The sequence below is a fragment of the Anomalospiza imberbis genome, chromosome 3 (assembly GCF_031753505.1).
Source record: "Anomalospiza imberbis isolate Cuckoo-Finch-1a 21T00152 chromosome 3, ASM3175350v1, whole genome shotgun sequence".
NCBI lineage: Eukaryota > Metazoa > Chordata > Aves > Passeriformes > Viduidae > Anomalospiza > Anomalospiza imberbis.
Genome location: NC_089683.1, coordinates 63,905,826 through 63,926,913, shown reverse-complemented (window position 1 = coordinate 63,926,913; position 21,088 = coordinate 63,905,826). Strand labels below are relative to the sequence as shown.

General features: G+C 43.2%; 1 protein-coding gene across 5 annotated transcripts in view; it reads right to left on the bottom strand.

The window, feature by feature from the left end:
- NHSL1 (NHS like 1) overlaps positions 1 to 19,053 on the bottom strand; it is a 173,890-nt gene extending 154,837 nt beyond the window's left edge. For 4 of the 5 annotated variants that reach the window (XM_068184777.1, XM_068184778.1, XM_068184779.1 and 1 more), the window contains exon 1: positions 18,439 to 19,046. In XM_068184777.1, coding sequence (XP_068040878.1) covers positions 18,439 to 18,796 — 358 coding nt within the window. In that variant the 5' untranslated portion in view covers positions 18,797 to 19,046. Of the gene's footprint in view, positions 1 to 18,438 lie in introns of all 5 variants that reach the window. The other variant, XM_068184788.1, reaches the window with a different exon arrangement.
- Positions 19,054 to 21,088: the final 2,035 nt, after the last annotated feature.

The following is a 21,088-nucleotide window of genomic DNA, read 5'->3' as shown; positions in this document are numbered from 1 at the left end:
TGTGCTGTGGCTCTCTAAGGAAAACCAAACACTAGGAAATCAATCAGCTGTGCTTAACACTGGTCACGTTAGTCAGCTCAACACAAACAGATTAGGGCTGATATTTTTTATGTTTTCTCCAACACTAAGATCTTCTCAGCAGCCAAGAAGAAACCAGTCTGTAACCAAAGTGAGAGGGATTGCACCAGTAGCCTGCTGGATAAGCCTGGACTACCACTTCTTGGGGGGAGAGTGAGGGAGTTGCTGTAACCTGTCATCACAGAGCTGCCACTGGCACAGCATGGATGGGTTCAAATGGCTCCTGCCACAGATGGGCACAGGAAACTAAGACCTGAAAGCCACTGCTGCCATTTGTACAGGTCCAAAAACACAGCTGGCATGATACCACTCATAAAGTTGTCTGAGGAGTGCTAGACTAAGCCCAGCATCAGGAAACATGACTGTGGTAGTGCACATCATAGGTGAAAAGGCGAGCATGTCAGCAGCCTCATCACTGAAACCTGTTTTTGAGGCAGCCTTTAGCCGAACAATGCAGGCAAGATAAGCACAGGCTGTCTGCCTATCTGGATTGGAGATCTCACACTTTCCTGTGTTCAACCATGCTTTCCTTTACCACAACAGATGTTTCATGATATTTTCTTTACACCGAAGTAGAGAAAATTTGTTTTCCCCATCCCCTGCAAGCAGCAGGCACAGGACTCCCATGACAATGCTGATCTCAGCACTGCAGCACAAGACATGTCCCCGTCCTTCCTCCAACCTCCTCAGAAAGGCTATGCCCTGGCAAAGAACACTCATGATCTTCAAGTATTAGTACAGATATTATGAACCCTGAAATTCAATTTTATAACTATACAGAAAACTTCTACGTGTTCAGCTCAGTGTTTGTCCATTTCCCATTTCTGAATTGCCAGCAAAAACCATTCTGAAAAATGTAGGACTTCATGTAACAAAGAAAAATCATTAATCATCCTGCTGCCAAAAAAACCATCTTTATTGAGGTGCTCAGAACTGGAACCCTATCATACCATCTGAAGTGTATTATAGCAGATTTTCACAGGCAGCAGTTGGAATTAAGTACATACCTTTCCATTTGGTATTTTTCACTTCACAGCCTTAATCTAATTTCTTTGAAGACACTCAGCTATTGTTCTGGCAGAAGCATAAGGAATAATTTATAGCAAAGACTCAAAATTTTAAGTCAGTGGGAGTTAAATACAAGGCCTTAAAATTCTAGACCCTATCTCAGAAGCTATGTAAAATATTTTTCCCATTAGCACTTTTCACATCTAAAATTTCAAAAGTCACTGCAGACATTTACATCTACCATTCACAGACTTTTATTGGGAATCCTTCTGAGATTCATGTTACATAACTCAGCTGGGATAAGTATTTGAGAGCAATTAATCACTAGGGATATCGCATCCACTTCTTCAGTGAAATTTACTTAACTGAAGTCAAAAAAAGCATTTGAGCCTTTCCACAGAAATCCTCAGATGTGCCTCATAAAGTAATTTTAGTATGTACCTCACCATCCCTTACCAATTTATCTGGTAAATCAATTCTTCAATTTGTTTGCAAAGGGTTGCTATTATTAATCAAAGCAGGGATTTTTAAGGAAGGCTTTTTAGGACTGTTAAAGCAGAAGGAAAGATTCCAGCCCAGGCATAAACCAGTAGAGTAACAAGAAGGTAAGCTGGATTTGAAGGAGCAAGCATGTCTCTGGGCACACACACAGCCATGCAGACGAACAGGAAATCCAAGACATCTTTGGGCCACTGCAATATTGATCATTAGAGAAGGTACTTTAATGGTGATTTCCTACAGCACCAAAATATTAGAAACATTAATTTCATATAATGCTGGAGTAAAAATTAATGCCTTGTATTTGAAGGTCTACAGAATATGAATATTACAGGAAATAATGTAATTATTTTCCTTTATCCACTGAAGTAATCTTAATCATCACAATCATCCCAGGTCTGCAAAATACGAGGCACTCCTACTCCCTTCCTCCTCAGATCTGGTGGATAGATTTGGCCATTGGTGCCCTATGCATCAAAGCCAAACAGATCAAAGTGCAGTTCAACAGAAGGCAAGCCAATTCCAGCCAGATCTTGTGCAACCTATGAACTGGAAGGCAGCTTAATCCATTGGGATCTCCTATTTCACCAGTGTTGAGATGCAGGCTCTGATATTAGTTTGCATGGACATGGCAGCTGACCTTTAAGTTTTCTTTATTTAACTGTAAAATGGAAATTCTGCCATCCTCAAAGCTCTTGAGAAAATTCTGAGTGAGAACACCTTCAGCTATAGCTATGGCCACATCACAACGGCCCCATCTACACTGTGGCTCACTTTGAAGCATCAACCTTCAAGGAAGAGATGTTGCTCTTCCACTGAAGAGTGACTGTGGTATTTTCATACACAGGTTTCTCACTTCTTTGCGCATCAGCCCATTATTCTGCACCCACAAATTCCAGGTTCCAAAATCAAGATCTGTCTCTACAAGGCTTGCAGAAGATCTCTGATCTTCAAGCAAGCCTCAATCATCCTAAAGGATATCTTGCAAGGTTACAGTACTAGATGCTGTAGTTATTAGAGGTCTCATAGGGATGCTGGCAACCATGAGCACTCTCAGCATCTGTAGTACCCATAGGATTTAATCCACAGCATTTTAACATCTGTTGATTTTTCATATTCATTTTGGTTTTTTCTTTAAATCCCCTCTAGCAAAAAAAGTGACACACCCCTCCCTTTCTATGTTTATTTCTCTTCCAGAAACAAACCAACCCCCCACTGGCAACACTACGACAACAATATGAGAGTCTAACTTGACTTCAAGATGACTGCAGAAGACAGAATTTCATTAGTTCAATGGGATTGATGCCTGCCTCATGCTAATTTTGTTTCATTTCAGTCCATCCCTTTCCATTTGTGCCATCTGTTCTTGTAACCAATTTACCTTTTTCATCCACAGCAAAACAGATTAATTAATTAAACACAAAGGAGGCAGCTAGAGGAGCTTTAAAGGTCCCTTCCAACATGGACTAGTTTATGATATGACAGCATAGGTAGCCAGTTGCCCCATTTTCTGGTCTCGGGACCCCCCAAGGCCGCTGGCAGAATCCCAGCTGGGAGCCACAGTGCCAGCCCAACACGGCTACAGCTCTGCAGGAGTCCTGCTCTTACACCACACTCAGTGCTGAATATTAATGAAGCTTGATTAAAACCACAAGGGCAATCCCTAGTCAGGGGGAACACTGTTTTCAGATTTCAGTATTGCAAAATATGGTCTCCAGAGTGTTCCTGGATATACCACTGCTCAGGTTGTTACTTCCACTGCTGCTAATTCCCTATCTTCCCAAAATAACCTCTCACTGTTTTTATAGCATTTCAGTGAAGAAGCTCCGCAAATTTGACAGAAAGCAAACTTGTGATAGCTAGAGGTACTGAAATAAATGGAAAGCTGGAGAGGGATAGGGTTCAAAAAGGTTTTTTTTATTAAAAAGTAATTTTTTTAAATGTACCACAATCCGCACAGAGCAAGCTGTTTGCATAGAGAAGACAAAAGGAATACAAGAGCACTTCCTATGCAATAGATAGGCAAGATGTTTATCTAAAACATTACTTCATTAGGAAACACTGGGGGACATCCTCCCACTGAAAGCAAAAAATAGAAAACAAAACTTACCTACACACTTTCGACTTCTCTCTGTCTCCTACATCCTTACTATTATAAACAGACTCCCAAAGTGCCAGCCTCAGCATTTTTATCTCCAGAAGCAGCAGACTCTTGCCTATGAAGGCAGCACTTCAGCATAAGGATGGACTGAGCTCTGAGGATGTAAGCATGGGGGAGGGAAGCTTCGATATTACAACCCATCCATCAACCACTTCTATAAAGCTCTTTTGTTCCAAGTTCATACTTAGCAACTCAAGGTCAAAACTGATGTTGGAAAATGCAAATTGTAAGTCAACCCAGACTTTCATCCCATGTCTCTTCTTGACCTTAAATGCAAACAAGAAACAGGCAAAAAGAAGTTTCAGCTACATGATCTATTTATATAAAAATATGTATTGAGGAATACTAACAAATTAAAAATTACTGGGGGTTAATATACACTTCTACTGATACAGATTAGAAAAAAAAAAAATCAGAATATGTGCATTTAGGATAAAAGGCCCTTACTTTTTTGGCTCTCTTACACTCTGGGCAAAGTCAATTTCACCTGGTATGGGCTGTTCTGTTTATTTTTTTCTTTGTTGTCTATTGGGATTTGATTTTTTAGTTTTGAGCTGATTTTTTTTTCTTTGAGAGAAACACACACAAGGTTTGATTGAAAGCACCACAGGGAAAACTAGCTGATTGAAAAAACCCCAACCTTTTCCTCTCTGGTACAAAACAAAGGAACACATCTCTATTAGCCTTTGTCTTTAAGAAGTCCTGGGTCAGATGTTGGCAGCCTCCACAAAGAAGAAAAATAGTAGGTATTACCAATAAAAAGCAAGGGTTTCATTGCAGCCAAGAAAACAGGATGTATTCCACAGGCTATAACTATTATCCTTAGAAACACAATATGGGGAGAAAAAAAAAAGAAAAATCATTCATTACGTTCAAATACTTAAGAGCAGACTTTTCATTGAACCCCATTTTTTGCAGTATTCCATGGCAGAAAGCAACAGAGGTGCCAAATACCTGAGATTACAAGCTTATCCAGTGGATATTTCCCAGAGGTGCTGTAACAAAAATCAATTTACATGGACAACAGAAAGACTGTGTAAGACAAGAGAACTCTGACACAGAACACTGATCTAGTATTTAAAATCTCTGAATTTTAGATGATCTGGCAGTCTTTAGCATTGTCATCACAAAACTTTGAGTTTTATTCCAAGAGTTTACATATAACATCTTTCATATGGGAAAAGTCCTGCCAAGAGTTTTAAATATAGCTGTATTGAATGCCAGTTTGGCTTCCTCCATGTGAATTTGGACAATTTTAACAAGAGTTTATGAACTTGCACTGGGAAAAAAAATGTATCATGACAGTTTGCCATCCATGTATGTAAGTTATAAGTTATGTAAAACACCAGATAATTCTGCAGTCTAGCAAAAATATTTTAAAACTGTTTCTCTCCAATAGCTTTGATTTGGCCCTTAAATCACAACTTTCTTCTAAAGCACCATCACTTTTACACAGTCCTGGCAATTAAGTCAGCCTGAAAGGTTGCATACTTAGGGGAAGGATAGGAAAATGTGTTTAATTAGCAGCAACTCAGGCTACTGAGGAACTGCTTTATTTGATCAACTGCTGCTGTGGATGATCAAAAAGGTGTTTCCTGTAATTCTCATTGGAGTTCGCTTGTTTGCCCCAAGCAAGATGAAGGACAGAACTGTATGGTATGTTTTCCATCCTCCTTAATAAAGCTCCCATCAACAAGGAAAAAATAGGGTACTGTAGTAATGTAACCTAGATCCTAGACAGTTTCCAAAAACCCAGCCAAGGATCTTTGTCAGAATTTCAAAGAGAAGCCGCTGCTGAAATTCTTAAGCATGCGGAAGGGTTGTTCAGGGCTCCTCCTGCATACAGTGAATGCTTTTCACTCTCTAAGAGATCGTTGCCAGCAGGATCTGTAAGGTGAGACTCTGGAAACAGTTTCCACTTTCTCCACTGGAGACAGTTTCCATCTTTCTGAGATCAAGTTTATTACCTTGCCTTTCAACAGAAACAATAGGTATTTTTATGGAGAGTATTAAAGCTCTTCCCAAGAAACACTGCAAGGTCCGAAGTCCTCAAGTAAATAATTATAAGTAAAAATAAAAAATATTATTTTTAATTTTTAGAATGTGATTTTTGGCTCCCAGCTCTATAACTTGATTAACTAACACCTTCCCTTGCCCATCCTTTTTCAAATAAATGTGCTAAGACACAGTCACAGTTTAGGAATGGTATTTTCCAATTTAATGCTCCTGCTAAAACCACACTACTGCTTGCTCCCCCCTCACTCCAACTGGAGGCACAGGTGGAGATAAGAACAATTAACTGGAAACAGCAATGAGATAAGAAAATAAACAGCAGCGATATTAATAACAAAAGGTTATTAATAACAAAATAATAACAAAAGACATAGAAACTATTTACATGGAAAGCCCATGACAATAAGCAAATACCAGATGGCTTCCCTCGACACCTTTTCTTAATTGGGGAAACCCCTTATCCCCAGGACAGAGAGAGAGAGAGTAAGAGCGAGTCCCTTTTCCCCCTGCCTGCAGAATAGCCTGAGGTGGTACAGAATAACATCTGGGTCCCAGCCACACGCCCTCCCTGGCCAAAACCAGGACAGACCTTTACCAAAGGCCACAGAGTATTCCAGCTCTCTTGATCAAGTTGTTTTTCATCTTGGGTCCCACTAGTACCTCTCTTGGACAGCCTTCCAGTAAGGAGTGTATCCGTGTTCGTGGTTATAATGCTTTGACAAGAGGCAATGAGAACAAACTGTAATGCATGAAACTCCATTTGAGCATATGGAAAAACAGTTTTGCTATGAGAGTCATGATTGCTCCATCCTAGGAGGTATTCAAAACCCAAATGCACACAGCCCTCAGCACCTGGCTCCCACTCAGCCTATCCTGAGTGGGGGGTTGGATTAGGTGGCCACAGCCAGAAGGTAGTGACCAGTAACTCAATGTCCAGATGGAGATCGGTGACAAGCGGGGCCCCTCAGGGGTCCATTCTGTTTAATGCCATCAGTGACATAGATGAAGGGATCAAGTGCACTCTCAGCAACTTTGCGGGTGACAGACACCAAGCTGAGTGGTGTGGTTGACACGCCTGAGGGGCAGGATGCCATCCAGAGGGATCTGGATAAGCTCAACACGTGGGCCCATGGGAATACTATAGGTTTACCCATTCAGTTGCAACATTCTCAAGACAGGACCTTTGGTGACTACTCAAGCAGCCTCAAGAAGTCTCCCTTGAAAAGTTTCATTCCATTCAAACTCATTGTCTCAGCTTCAACAACAGCCACCAAGGTAGGGGGAGAAAGGTAATGCAGCCCATGGCACACAGTTAAAGTATCTTTTATAATACCCTTTTATATGATAAAAGTGGAGGCTGTGCTCTTGTGCTAACCATGACCATGCAGAACTTTCAGGCTGACAATGAGTGACACTGCCCACTTCAGTGTTCACTTACAGAGCTCATACCTGGACTTGCTATTTGGTGCTATCTGCCTTTTGTCAGTCAGTCATTTTTCCTATTGACTGTTTTTATTAAAAGCTGAGATATTCTGGAGGTGTCCCAAATAAATTCAAAGTCCCACTAAAGATATGCCCATGCTTTCATGCTTTGGGACTAACTTTATTCATATTTTTATAAGCCACTAATACTGATCTAAATTAGAAATACCACATGTGCATAGATATAACTAGTGATAAAACCAGTGGAGCACAAACATGCCAAGCTGACAGGAACTCAGATGAAGACAAGCTTTTGTCTATTATGACCTAATTCAATTTTCTACCAGTTGCACTACACAATGCATTTAAATAATTTAAATATTTGATGCGTTAAGCTGCAGCACATTATTTCTATATGTACAATGCTAAATTACCCACTCTTCTTCCTACCTTTTACAAGCTGAAGCTATTTCCAGACTGCAGCAAGTTTCACAATTTGTCAGCAAGGTTGCTAACAGTAAAAAAATGTTTTGTAAAGAAAAAGCTACTGTATTTTATGTGTTGGAAAAAGGGGTGGGAGAGGAAAACATGCTTAGTTAGAGCAACAGGGTCAAAACAACACGCCTTGAAGAGCACTCCTCTCCCATGTTACATACCACACTCTTCAGAGGGGACATCACAAATTACAGAATTCAAGCCAAACTCAGCAATGAGTGGGAGCAGGCAAGTTAATAAGCACTGCAGATGGTTTTAGTCTTCATTACCATCCAGTAGACACAATGTCTCTGTAACAGATATGGACAAACAGAGACTTTTGTAACATGACAAACTAAAAAGCACCAAGAGCTGTATGTTTTTGTGGTATTCTTCACCTCAGGCAAACTGTGGATTTCTAATTACCTGTTCTTCCTCTAGACCTCAAAAAAGCCCATAACTGTTGTGAAACTTTGGGTTCTTCAAAACAGACCGTTTTAAGCCACACTTAACTAAATTACCATCTTCTGGATTCACTCGTATGTGTTATGACTAGATTCTCTCAGGGCAAAGAGCCTTCTAACTCGTGCTTAAATCTCCACTGTGTCTGTGCTGTGTAAGTGCTTCCTAATGTTTTTAGGAAATTTGTTATCACAAACAGGCCAACACTGCAGTTTAACCTTCCTTCAGGATAAACAAGCACAGCCTCTCTCCCCTCCACGCAGATTTGGAGAAGGGCAGCCCTGTCCTACCACTGACCATCAAGACAAGGCAGGGCAAGAGAACAGACGCACACGTGCCTCATTTTCTCCAGCTTTCCTTTCTTTCCTGAAGGTAAAGATCACAATTATAGATTATAATTCTACGGATCTCATAATTATTATACAATTATAACTGCAACAGTAATTTCAAAATCAACTGCAATAATGTATTTACATTGAAACCACTCTTGTTATGACCCTGCCTGCCTCCCCAGGATGAGGCAAACCCTTTGCGATGCCAGCCGGGATTTCCGAGGCGCAGAGGCAGAGCCACTTCGGCTCGCGTTGCACAACCGGGGCTGAGCCCAGCTGCTGCCCAACGGGGTCAGGGGCCCCCCCCTCCACGGGACTGCTCCCTGCAGGGCTCAGGCTGCCCCAGCCTGCCCAACAGGACTGCACATGCTCCCCACTGCGAGGGCAGCAGCCAGAGATACCAGGAAGGGTGTTGGCCCCACAGAGATCGGTTGCCATACCAGTTTCCCATATCTGGGCTTCCAACAAGGTCGTGAATGCAACCGGTACAAAACCTGTCAGCTCTAACCCCATTAACACCCTTCTGTTTCCTGCCTTAGCCATTCCCTATGGCATGCATTCAGCCATGCAGGATGAGTTTGTGGTAAGTGTACTTACGCCTTAAAATACGTGATCTTCTATCATATACACATTATTAAAATAAAGTTAGCAGGAGGAACCACATAGTACTACCTACCTTTATTTTAATAGAACAAGGAAATAGCTCAAACAACTTTTAGAAAACTGCATCTAAACTAACATGCTGAGACATTTATGAACATTACTGTATTTTCATTCTTTCTTCCTCATAACAAATCTAGAATAAACTTATTTCTTTCTCACATTTAAAAATTTTAAACTTCACATAAGAATGCCTCCATGTTTCCAACGCTACAAATCAAAATAGTATAAAGGAGGCTATAACAATGTATTTAATTGCATCTGAACATATATCTTCAATCTTACAGAGTGATCATCTTCAGAAATTCTTGGTTTCTTGGACTTCAGCAGAGAAATATTTTTCAGTGTCCAGGACATATATTGGAGGGAGGAAAAATAATTCAAAATTTGAGAAGAAAGGATTTTATTTGCATCATGTCCAGAATAATGGGTAATGGATTTTGCTGTGTTATCAATCAAGCTTTGCTTGTGCTTTCTTCTAAATTGAAGATTAAATACCACAGTTAATGAAAAGTTTTCTAGGAGCTTGTTCCCATTTCCTGGTAGTTGGGTTCTTTTTTCTACTTCAAAATGTTTTAAGTGTCTCTAAGGACAATGTGGCTAACAACATGTTGATATTTTCTTTTTAACTTTTAATGATACTGCATTAGCCAAGCATCACTTGGTTTCTCAGTCGTTCCAAGCAGATTCAGTTACTCACTATGAACTAGATACTGAACAGGAAGGGAAAGCCAGCACCACTTGCTTGGGAGCTCTTCCCTTCCATACAGCAGGAAAAAAAGGTGCCACTAGAGATAACCCACAAGGCACTCATCTTGGATCCTGCTGAGCTTCCTGTAAGCAAACTCCATCTGCTGCCAAAAGCTAAAACTTGCTAAAGTAGAAAACAAAAGACAGATACCCATTTGCAAGGAGAAAGACTGGGCTTGCCTTCTTACTCGAACCCAAGATTTTGAGAAACTTTACTAATGTAACAGCCAGACACAAAGAAAGTATATAAGCCAGTGAGTGGCAATATTTATCCCACCACTTAAAAGCTGACAAGAGCTCTTCTGTGGCCAACATTTTGACATTAAAAAAAGAAAAATTGGGAGAACCAAGAAAGAAGAGCATTCAAGTACAACACATTACCATTTAAAACATACTGTATAAGTGTCTTGTTTTCATTTTCCAATTGGTTGCTCAACCAGGGGGAAAAAAAATCCCACCATTGTCACATATGCTTGAAATCGCTATAATTTTTCCATTATTATTAACATTTACATTTAGTGCTAGTAGAAAAAACTAAGTGGCTCAATTCTTCAGATAGCATTCATAGTTCCAATATACTTCAGGAGGCAGCTGTTCTAGTCCTAATCTCTGAAAAGTAGGAGGTAAGTTAATTAAAAAATTACAATCTTAGATTAATCAAAATTTGGTTAGCTAGGCTACAGCCTGATTACAGTAAAAGGAACATCCAATCAACTAACTTAACAGATCTACCTGTTATCAAGATGTCAAATTTCAAATTAAAACAGAGTTGCTGCTCACATTACAGAAATTAAACTTACTGAAACATTAAAATGTCTTCTAAGTTTGAAAGTTATAAGAACTCAGCCACAGACACACATTAAAGTCAGTTCCTTTGAGGGTTTTTTTATTTCAAGTAATACCTTGATATTCTCACTTCCATCACTGTAATGGCCTAAATGGTTTTGCATTTGCTTTATACTCCTATAGCAGAGCAAGGGGCATGTTTGGAAGGGAAGCAATAAAAATGAAGAAAGCGGCATACTCAGTTATTATGGTGCTACCCACTGTGCCACAACCTCAGGCAGGAAGGCCTTACACTGAGGCTAATACCAAGGGGTTATGAAATAGAGGGGTGAGAGGTGCTCTCAGGAGAAACCCAAAAGCTCCATCAAATTTCACCCTTCCCTCTCTCTGCTTCTTGTCTCCTCACCTCCTTCCTCACTAACCCAACCGACTATCAGGCCTGAAGAGGCTGTTGTGTTTGAGGAAGGCAAAATGCTGAGTTTTAACAAGAGACATGGGTGGTGAGGTGCACAGCAGACACTGGAACCGTCACACCTCAGAACAGGGAGAGGCAGCTCAGAGCACACCTGGGGTGAGTGAGGAGTCTAAACTACTAAGGTAAATGAGGAGGAGAAAATTAGAGGAAGGAAAAATAATTAATCAGGTTTTAGCCTAAAAACTGTGTAGTCCAGTGGCTTCAACGGGGTAACTACGCAGAAGAATGATATCAAAGCAATTACTTGGTTCTGCCTCTCTCTGCAGGAGTAACTACCCTGCCTCCAGACTGCAGAGTGCCCGAAGCTCAATCACATTAATTGGACCTTAAACATTTATATTCTAACTACTCCTAGTTCTTAAAGGGCAATGGAATCTCATATGAACAATGCTGATTAAAGGACAAGAGGCCAATAAATAAATAAATAAAAACAACCTAACTTAAACCACCATCATTTACAAATGACAAAGAGAAAAAGCCCGTGACAGCCTGAAGCCAGAAGCAGCCCTGCCCAACTAAAATATGGTAGGATGTAAGTACAAACAACTTGCAAAGTCCACCCACATTAATCTGTGCTAAGCCCAGAGACAGCAAAATATTTTCTCTAGTCTCTTAAATTGCATGACATCCAGGCTTTCTGGAGACTGCCATCCAACCAGCAGGTTTCCTATCCAACCTACAGCCAAGAACAACATTTAATTAGCATGTTTAATTGATCTTGTTAACTGTAAGGGTGGACAGCTTTGATCTCGCCTGCTGATAGCTAGTTTAGGACTACAAAAGAAACTGGGGCTTTGCATAATTGCCAAGCTTTCGATGTGTGTCTTTTAATTCCTTCTGTTTCCCAATCCCCCTTTCTGTTTCTGCTGCACTAGTGCTCCAGATAACAGGAAGCAAAGAACATGCCATCATTTATTTGAGCATGTAGGCAAAAAAAAGGAAGATGAGGAAAGGGAAATTGCTGCTCCTTCACCCAGAAACACAGGAAAAGGCCGGGAATTACCACAGTGAATCTGGCCTGGGCAACATTAAATGAGGTACCCCATGGCTGAGGGCAGCTAGCACCAAACACTTCACTAGAAGATGCAGGAAGCACTGTGTGGGATAAGCTGCTCCCAACCCCCCTTGAAAGCCTGATCCCACTTTCTGTTGATTAGAGGCTGGTTTAAATTCCAGGATAGAGGGTTTGAGGAATTTCAGTGGCTCTCCACTGTATTGTTCTATGTTGGATGAGCCTATGTTAATAGGCTTATCCAAAAAATTATTCCTCTGCAGAAGATTCATATTAGCTTAGAGAAAAGCCTGCAAGACCAAGATTATTAGCTTGCACTCAACCAAGATGAGACTGTGCCAATACTAATAGGAAGAGAAACTTCTGAGGACATTTTAGTGCATCCTAAAATATCTAGCAAACTTCAAAATAGATCCTAATTGAAAATAACTAAATACAAGTATGTTTAATTCATTAACTACCTCTCCTAAATGCCGTTTTCCTGAATGATCAAGCCAATCATAAGTTCCACGGAAATAAATGTTCGTAGGTGGTGTATAATAGGTTCTGAGCAATGTACAAAGCAGCTCTACATTTCAGCCAAAAGTGTCAACTGTTTTCAGAACAGCAAGCCAAACCCTCATCAAACTGAATTCAGCTGGAGCTTTGCCACTCAGCAGGACAACGACTTGGCCCACCATCCCCATGGGAAATCTTTTTCTAACTCAGACTTTCTTCCTGCTTATTTCAAATGAAATCTCCTTTGGATCAGGTTGAATTTCCACAGATAATTAGTCTTGCACTAGCTAAATAAAACAAGAGTTATATTGCTTCTGAGCAGCAAACTGAATAATTACAACAGGGTTAAAGAGAAAATTTCTTATTTTCTTTCCCAGGGGGAACTTGGGGATTAACTGTTTAACATGGTTGAACTTTGCTGTTGAATCTTCGTATTGCACATCAACAGAGAGACGTACCACAATGCAGTCACCTCAGGCATTTGTAATCATGGATGATCTGTAGCTCCCAAATAGTGCTAGAACAGAGTTCTTCACCTAAGAGCCTGTCTTTTCTCACCAAAGCATTCTCATGAGCACACTGTGGTTTTGGTGGTTAGTTTGGGGATTTTGGTTGTGGTGTGTTTTGTTTTCTTTTGTGGGGTTGTGTGCTGTTTGACTTTTTTTTAATCCGTAAACCTTTTTCTAAAGAAGGATTCTTCTTATTGCTGCAGGATGATGAATATCTTGTATTCTCTGTCCTTACACCAGAAACTATAGAAAGCCAGCCAGCCCCTTCATCTCCTGCCTACTGCTGATACTGTCTCAAATAATGCTCATTCTGGTGGCTTGGGATGGAGGAGGGGTTTCCCTAGGAATAAGCTGAATAAAGCTTCCTGTTCAGCTAAAGCAGGAAATGTGCTCCAGTACTGCCTTGCACACAAAGAGTGGAAAATACTTACTAAACAAAATAGCAGGAGATGAAGTGTAAACTGGATTGTCCTTCCATCATGCAGACAAATAGCCATACTCCCTTGCCCCCAGCTCTCATGCATTAATGTCCTTAAACTTGGAGGAAAAAAAAAAAAACAACCAAAAAACATACATATGTATAGACATTGTGCATCAAAATCAAATTATTATGCTGTGCCTTTAAAATCAAACATTTTAAGCAACACTAATTAGGAGGTAGCATTTCCTCCCTTCCACAAAATCAGTTTCTCGTTAAAACAGGAGGTGCAACTGGCCAAACCCCATTCTGCTGGTGGAGACACTGAACCAGAAGTTGTCATTAGGTTAACCTCCCAGCATCTCTTTCAAATCATCTCTTCAAAAAGACTTAAAAATAAATAGCAGAGAGGATGGAAGGAACAGCCTTCCAGTCTGTCAAACCACTGGGATTTACAGAAAAGAACAGCAATAATATTTTTGCGTAAATAACAGCAGATGGCAGAAGACAAATATTAATGGAAAAAATGTCCTTCTTCATGCCCTACAAAAACAATGACTGTTTAAGGCCCCATAGCATTTCCCAAGAGCTGGCCTTGTAATTCATGCAAGATTTCTCTTCAGCCATCATATGCCTTTTGACGAGCTCTGATCGCTTCAAAGAGGCACTTGTCCTCACCCACCCTGACATTTGAGAACCAAAAGTGATGAAAAACTACATCACCTGATGCTAGGTCACAGCTACAGATGCACACTGCTAGAAAATTAAAAGCTGTTAGGCAAGTCCCGTGGTGTAAAACACATTATGGCAGCTGGATGCTGGAAACATATGACAAAATATCATGCAAAACAGCAACACACATAAGCTTAATGAAAACCTGATGAAAGACTGTTTAAAAATGTACTGAATCTAATTAATTCTCTAGATGTGACTAGTGCAGCTGAACTAAGGTCACAAGTACTGCATACTACACTTGAGTTTTATAAACCACCTTGAGCCATTAGAGCCTCCCATCACCATGAGTTATAAACCAGTCATCAGCCCATAGGGCCGTGTCTCATCATATTTTTATGTTCCTTTTTGTGGCACAACACCCTGCTCATTATGCGAAGCTCAAATACATGTCAGGAGACCATTTTACCAACTGGCCTTAAAAATAGCCTTGTATTGAAATCAAGTCAAGCATAATTTTCTCAGTTGGGGGATATAATGAGAAACTTCTCTACCACTGTAAGCAAAAAGTTAAAGAGAGCAGAATCATTCTAGTGAATCTGAAAACTCAGCCATCACCAAGACTGCATACATCTGAAAGCTACCTTCAAAGTGCTGAAGCAGACATGAAATTAAACTCTCTGAGTATGTGTAGCACACCAGTACAAAACCCTTGGAAAGGAGGCCTCCCAGCTGAAGGGCATGGCTGAATTCCAGACATGGGTTAGTTTATCCCTAGTAAGGGTTGCAAAGACGTAGCACCTACTGCACTACAGCACATCCTTAACCAGTTTGCCACCTCAGAAAGTTCTCTCCCTTGTGGAGCAGTGAATGGATGTCCTTGAACTAATGCATTCACTACAGGACACCGGCGAGCATGTAACAGAAGAGAAACATCAGAGATCATCTGAGACACATTTACCTATTCATACTCTAATATCTAGATCTAGGAGCATATGGATCCTACACACACACAAGGACACACTGTACAGACAGACCAGCAAGAACAGTCAATGACTGCAGAGAGTGACTAAGTGAAGACAAAGAGCTTTGTTCTGCCTGCTTTCCCTCCCTCACACCCCTGCCCATGCTCAGTGAGGAACAAACACTGATGCACCCCTGTTATCTGAAGGGTACTGAAAGTAAGCTTTACTTTGAAACAAAATTATAATTGTGCAAAAATAAAATTAAAAAAGGCCACAATTTCAAAGTACGTACTTTTCCAAGCACCATGGACACACATAGCATATCTTCTAACCAGCTGCCAGTTTGCAGCTACTTCCCAAAAAGTGGTTGTAACCCAGATTTGAAGTTTTCTAGTCATCTTCTGGTCCTTCCCATACAACATCATGCTGGGATCTCAAAAGTTGTTCTGGGACCTTCAGTTGCAAGAGGAAAATATTGACTGGGCCCCACAAAGAGAACAAAAGCCATTTATTCCAGTAGAAATTACCCATGATTTGAAAAGCAGGTGTACAGTGTCCTATCCCCTCATCCTGAATGCAGGAGCAAATTACTTAAGTCATCTGACAAAATGTCATGCTGCACCTGTGTGTGTACTTGTGCACCACAAAAGGTGCAGTAACTTACAATATCTGAAAAGGTTTATGATCAGTAAAAACCTAGTAAATGGGAAAGCAGTTATGCAATCCTTGTTGTTCTTACATACTGCAACAGCAAACAGCTTTCTTCATGAGACTTCAAAAATTGGAAGGAAAAATCCCCCTTGCTGTTGTTCCCAAACAAAGACAGCATTATTAAACCATTTTCTTTGTTTTCCATATAGTTCCCTTTAATGTCAGGAACAGGGTCAAATTTGCAGACAAGTCTTGACAGCTTGTATTACAGAGATGTTCATGACTCTAACTGCAACTGAGCATCCTACCTGATCTCCTTGACCAGATTGCAGTATCTAGAAAGCCTATAGGAATTGTCATGGCTTTATGTGCAGCTTCATGTCAATATCCTCAGTATGCTCAGCCTAGATTGCAATGCATAGTGACTGAATAGGTAAATAAAATAACCTTCCTTTACAAACAAAACAAAAAATCCCCCAAACCAACAAACAACAACAAAAAATAAACAACCAACACACCAAAAAAAATTAGAACAAAATAATCATTCATTCTCTTAGACTTAAGTGAATGAGATCTTTGAAAAGTGAAAATAGCAGCAGCAATGAGATTTCAAGTAGCAAAACTGAATGAACAGAAGACATGACACTTAGCAAAGAATTTAAAATCAGAGAACGCCAAACATCAGAATTGCATCGTTTTGGGCATCACAATGACAAGAGCAAAGACCATCAAATTAAAAGCAATAACGGGCTTAGCCCAAAGAACTGAGCTACAGCAACAAAACCAAAAATTCATGAATATATAGTTTGTGCAAAAGGATGACTAAGAAAGAATACAATCACAAAGAGTCTGACACACAGAATTTCAGGGTTTGTACAGTGCAGCAGTAGCCTTAATATACATTGCATCAGTGCCTTTATATACATTGCATCATTGTATGGCAATCATTAGCATCCTATTTAAACTGAGATAAATAAATATTGCTTCCTATCAGACAATCAATTTAATATACTAGTATACTGCAGGTATCCCCAGTAATAACACACTTGCATTTCAAGTGTGACAGCACCATGCCACACCTAATTAACACAACTATATTGGCAGAAAAGGTTATACTTGTCTTGGTGAGGAAGAAAAGGTCCTTCAGTTTACCATTCAGTTATAAAGCACCTAAAAAAGTAAAACTGGTTAGCACAAAACTTTAGCCTCACACTTAAAAACCACGAAGTTTGGTATGGATGATGACGGTTTCCTCCCCCAGAGAAATCACATACTCAAGTATACCATAAGGAATACTTCTGCAATGAAACAGGTAAGTTATCCATACAGGGTTCATACCCTTTAAATCTTTTTTCTGAAATTATCAATTAATTTACTTCCTTATCAATTTTGCTCATAAGTGTGCCATATGGAAAGCAAGCTTTCTACTTCCAGTCAGAAGAACACTGTCGATGTCTCTGAGCAACAACCCTATTTAAGTTGGGCTTATGCCTTATATAGCTGCCACAAAAGTTGCAACACAATTATTTGGGTTCCTGAATGTTTCCAGCACATTGAGAAAGCTAAGCTGATGTTGCAAGCCATCTCCCACACTGTCTGTGGGGAGCTTGGTCACACATAAACAAAATTTCATGTACCAGATGCAATTTTTTACTGGATCCTTTCTCCAAAGTTGGACCAAGCTCAGGAAAAAAAATCAAACCACCTTTTCCTATAGTTCTGTGTAGGTGTACAATTAGTCACTTCTAAGGGCCACTTTACAGGCTCTGAAAGAAACTTAACAGCCTCCCATGCTGCCACTGCTTAGGAATCCGAGGCCGAATCTGCATCTTGCTGCCTGGGCTCCGTATGAAGTTGAAATCTCAAAGTTTGAGATCAGCTCAGTACAAAGAAGAGAAACTCGAGAGAACCGAGAGACACAAAACCAGCTGCAAAATACATCCAAGTTTCTATTTACTGAGGTCTTTCCATGCACATATAAAAGAATTAATCAGGCATGTGGGCTGAACTGTCAGAAGCTCGGCTGATCCCAAGTCTAGCGCATACCCGGCATAAGCATATAAACAAACTCCCCCGGGATCACAGCGCTCTCAGCTCCCGGTGCTGGCGGCCCCCCGCCCCCGGCCAGCCCGCTGCCCGCCCCGCGGACACGTTCTCCCCGGTGAGCGAGGGCTCCGCCGCACAGAAGCACTGGGGGAACACCCGCAGCCACCAGTCCCGCACGCTGACACCGTTCCTCCCGCACGGGCCGGCGACATCCAGGGCCGGAGCCACCGGGACGGAGCCCGGGGTCGGGGTGTTCCGGAGGGGGATGAGCAGCGCCGCGCTACAGCCCTTGGGCACCGGCGGGGCCCGGGAGGAGCCGCGGCGGGACCGGGGCGGCCGCCGCCCCTGAGCACGGGAAAAGAGAGACGGGGATGCTTAGGTGTCCCTCTTTCCTTTCTATTTTCAAATAAATCACAGACTAGAGCCCAGCCTGTCGCGCCAACAGCTCCGCCACCGGGCGGCCGCCCTCCTGCCGGTCCTCCCGCTCCCCGAGCCGCCCCGCCACCGTCCCGGACGAGCTCGCAGCGCTGGGCAAGGCTGGTACTCACGGATCTTGACTTTGCGGTGGTCGAGGCGGGCGAGGAGCTCCTCCAGAGCGCCGAGGCGGCGCTGGAGCCGGGCGTTGCGGTGGCACAGGGAGTCCGCCTCGCTGAGGATCCCGCCGAAGATGTCGCCGGCGCAGCGGGAGAGGTCGGAGAGCTGCATCAGCAGCGACACCAGCGCGTACGAGCTGACCTGCTCCAGCGTCCCGAAGAGCGGCACCGCGCCGCGGCGGCGCCCGCCGCCCCCCTCCGCCGTCCCGGCGTGGTCCCCGGGCGCCGGGCCGCCCCGCTCCGCGCCATCCCCGCCGGCCTCTTCCAACCTGCACAGCTTCAGCGGCTCCAGGGTCCGCAGGGGGAACGGCATCGCGGCCGGGAACGGGGAGCAGCGCGGGGCACGGCAGCGGCAGGGGTGGCGGGGAGAGCTAGGCGTCCCCGGCACGAAAAGTGTTCATCCGCGCAGCGGCCGCGGTGACAAAAGTTCAGAGAGAGGAGAGGCAGGGAGAGAGAGAGAACAGCACAACAACAAATGAATCGGGGCGGGAGGGAGGGCGGCCGGGCTACGCGCTGCGGGGCTGGGGGGGAGCCGCCGCCTCGGCGCAGGGGGAGCCCCGCGCAGCGCCCATGTGCGGGAGTGGCCCCCGGAGGCGGGAGCGGCCCCGGGAGGAGGGAGGGGATGGGAGGGAAGGGGAGAGGAGGGGGAGCGGAGCGCAGCACCGCCGCACGGCGGGCGCGGTGAGAGCCCGGGCCGGCCGGGAGACAGGAAAGAGCCCGGCTTTCTCTCCGCGAAGTGAGGATGAGGCGGGGAGGGAGGGAAAGAGGAAGCGTGGGAGGGGGACTGAAGCGCCCTGGATGCGGCCACAAAGGAGGAAAGGCAGCCAGAGGAGGAGGGGAGAGAAAGCCCGGACCAGCTCCACCTGGGGAACCCCGCGCCGTTGCAGGCACTTTTCTGAACGCACCAAACTCCCAACCCGGAAAGCGAGAGCTGGAAAAAGAGGAGGAGGGAAGGGAGGGGGGAGGAAAAAACCTCCACGAACCTGGGAAAAGCAGGAGGCCGCCGCCTACCTGTGGCTCCCCGAACTGGAGCCTCACCCTTGCCGGCCAGCCAAGGTAGCTGCTCCCGGCCCGGCCCCGCGGGGCTCGGTCCAGCGGGACTCCCCAGGGAGAAGCCAGCCCGTCCGGCCGCCTCTGCTCGGCCAAAGGGGCTAAGGAAGAGAGGGGGCACGTCTCGGCTCAGCCCTTTCCCCTGCCGTGCTGCCGGTCAGGCCAGAGGTGCTGCTCCAAGGTAGGGAAAGAAGAGCAGCCTGTCTGGGAACGGTGCGTTCTCTGTGGTTATTTTTTAGTAAGATTTACACTAAGGTAGGAGAAGAAAAGTCTGGCCCGTGACACCGAGTGTGGCAGTACCAAACGTTGCACATAATGCTGGTGTGGACCTAAGGCAGGTTCCAGCCTTAGAAGCCCCCACGCTTAGGACACAATCAGCTCTTCATGGAGATGACGGCTCTAATGAGCTATTCCCCACAGAACCAATTTAGCCCACAAGCAACTGTCAACAGCTGCTATTTAATTTTAATTGGACAATGCCCTACTGGCTCTGGCTCCTGCTATATGATAAAGGGAGCAACCCAATCCCTCTCTTCTTGTGGGAAAGGGCCCTGGGGAAAAGTGGTTGTATAGTTCCTTCCTGCCTCATAGCTTGTTCTGGCTCCTGCTGTAGCTCATGAATACATGTGATGAAAGAAAGAGAATCAGCTGGAGAAGGAAAGGTCCAGGGACGTATCCACCTTCATTAGCATGTTGAGGACACACAGTTTATGTAACAAAATATTCTGCATCATCTGTAGCTTTAGTGTTTGTTACTTAACGAAAACCTGAAGGAAACCATTCCACCAGTAGTGTTTCAGAATTTTTTTGGTGCATGGAGAAGTATGGGGGCTGCAGACAGGGGAATACAAACCAAAGGCTTGGTGGCACACTCGAGAGTTAAGATTTACAGGAAAGGCTTGCAAGGGTGATAGTCATATCAAAACTGGCAAGCCACTAATTCTTCTCTTACCTTAATCAAGGCAAGTTTCATCTTCAAGTATTCCCTGGGGGGGCAGGGGGGAGGAAGCAATGCCATCTAGTGTTTAAAAAATAAAGAACAAAGCTTCCTTTCTTAACATCTCTGTCCAAACAGGTTACCAATGGATAACTTTGCAACTTGGAATGCTCCCACTGGTTTTGCGTTACAGACAGTACCAGTGAGTCCACATGTGCAATATTTATAGAAACGGGTGAGAAGAACATGGTGCAAACAGGCAAAATGGTGTTTAAGCACATAGGGAATCCAAATAATTAGTTTTGCAATGGGGAAGCTGTCAGGATGGATTATCAGAGGATGGGAAGCAGTCATTTTGTCATATTGAACTCTCCTGGTTTTATTTTGGGGCATAATGTCTTCTTTAATTCTTAGACATGCTTGTTTGGGGTAGTTGTTTGATAAAAAATACATCCTATTCACTGGCATGTTTGAATGGAGAGGAGTGATTCTTTGTATGGTGTGTTTATACTACAGGGTACCATCAGTGAGGTGGACTTCAATATAAAACACAGCAGGAAGAAAGTGAGCAAAGAGGTTAGCTCAGGTGTCAGCTGGAAAGAACCCACAGCAACACAT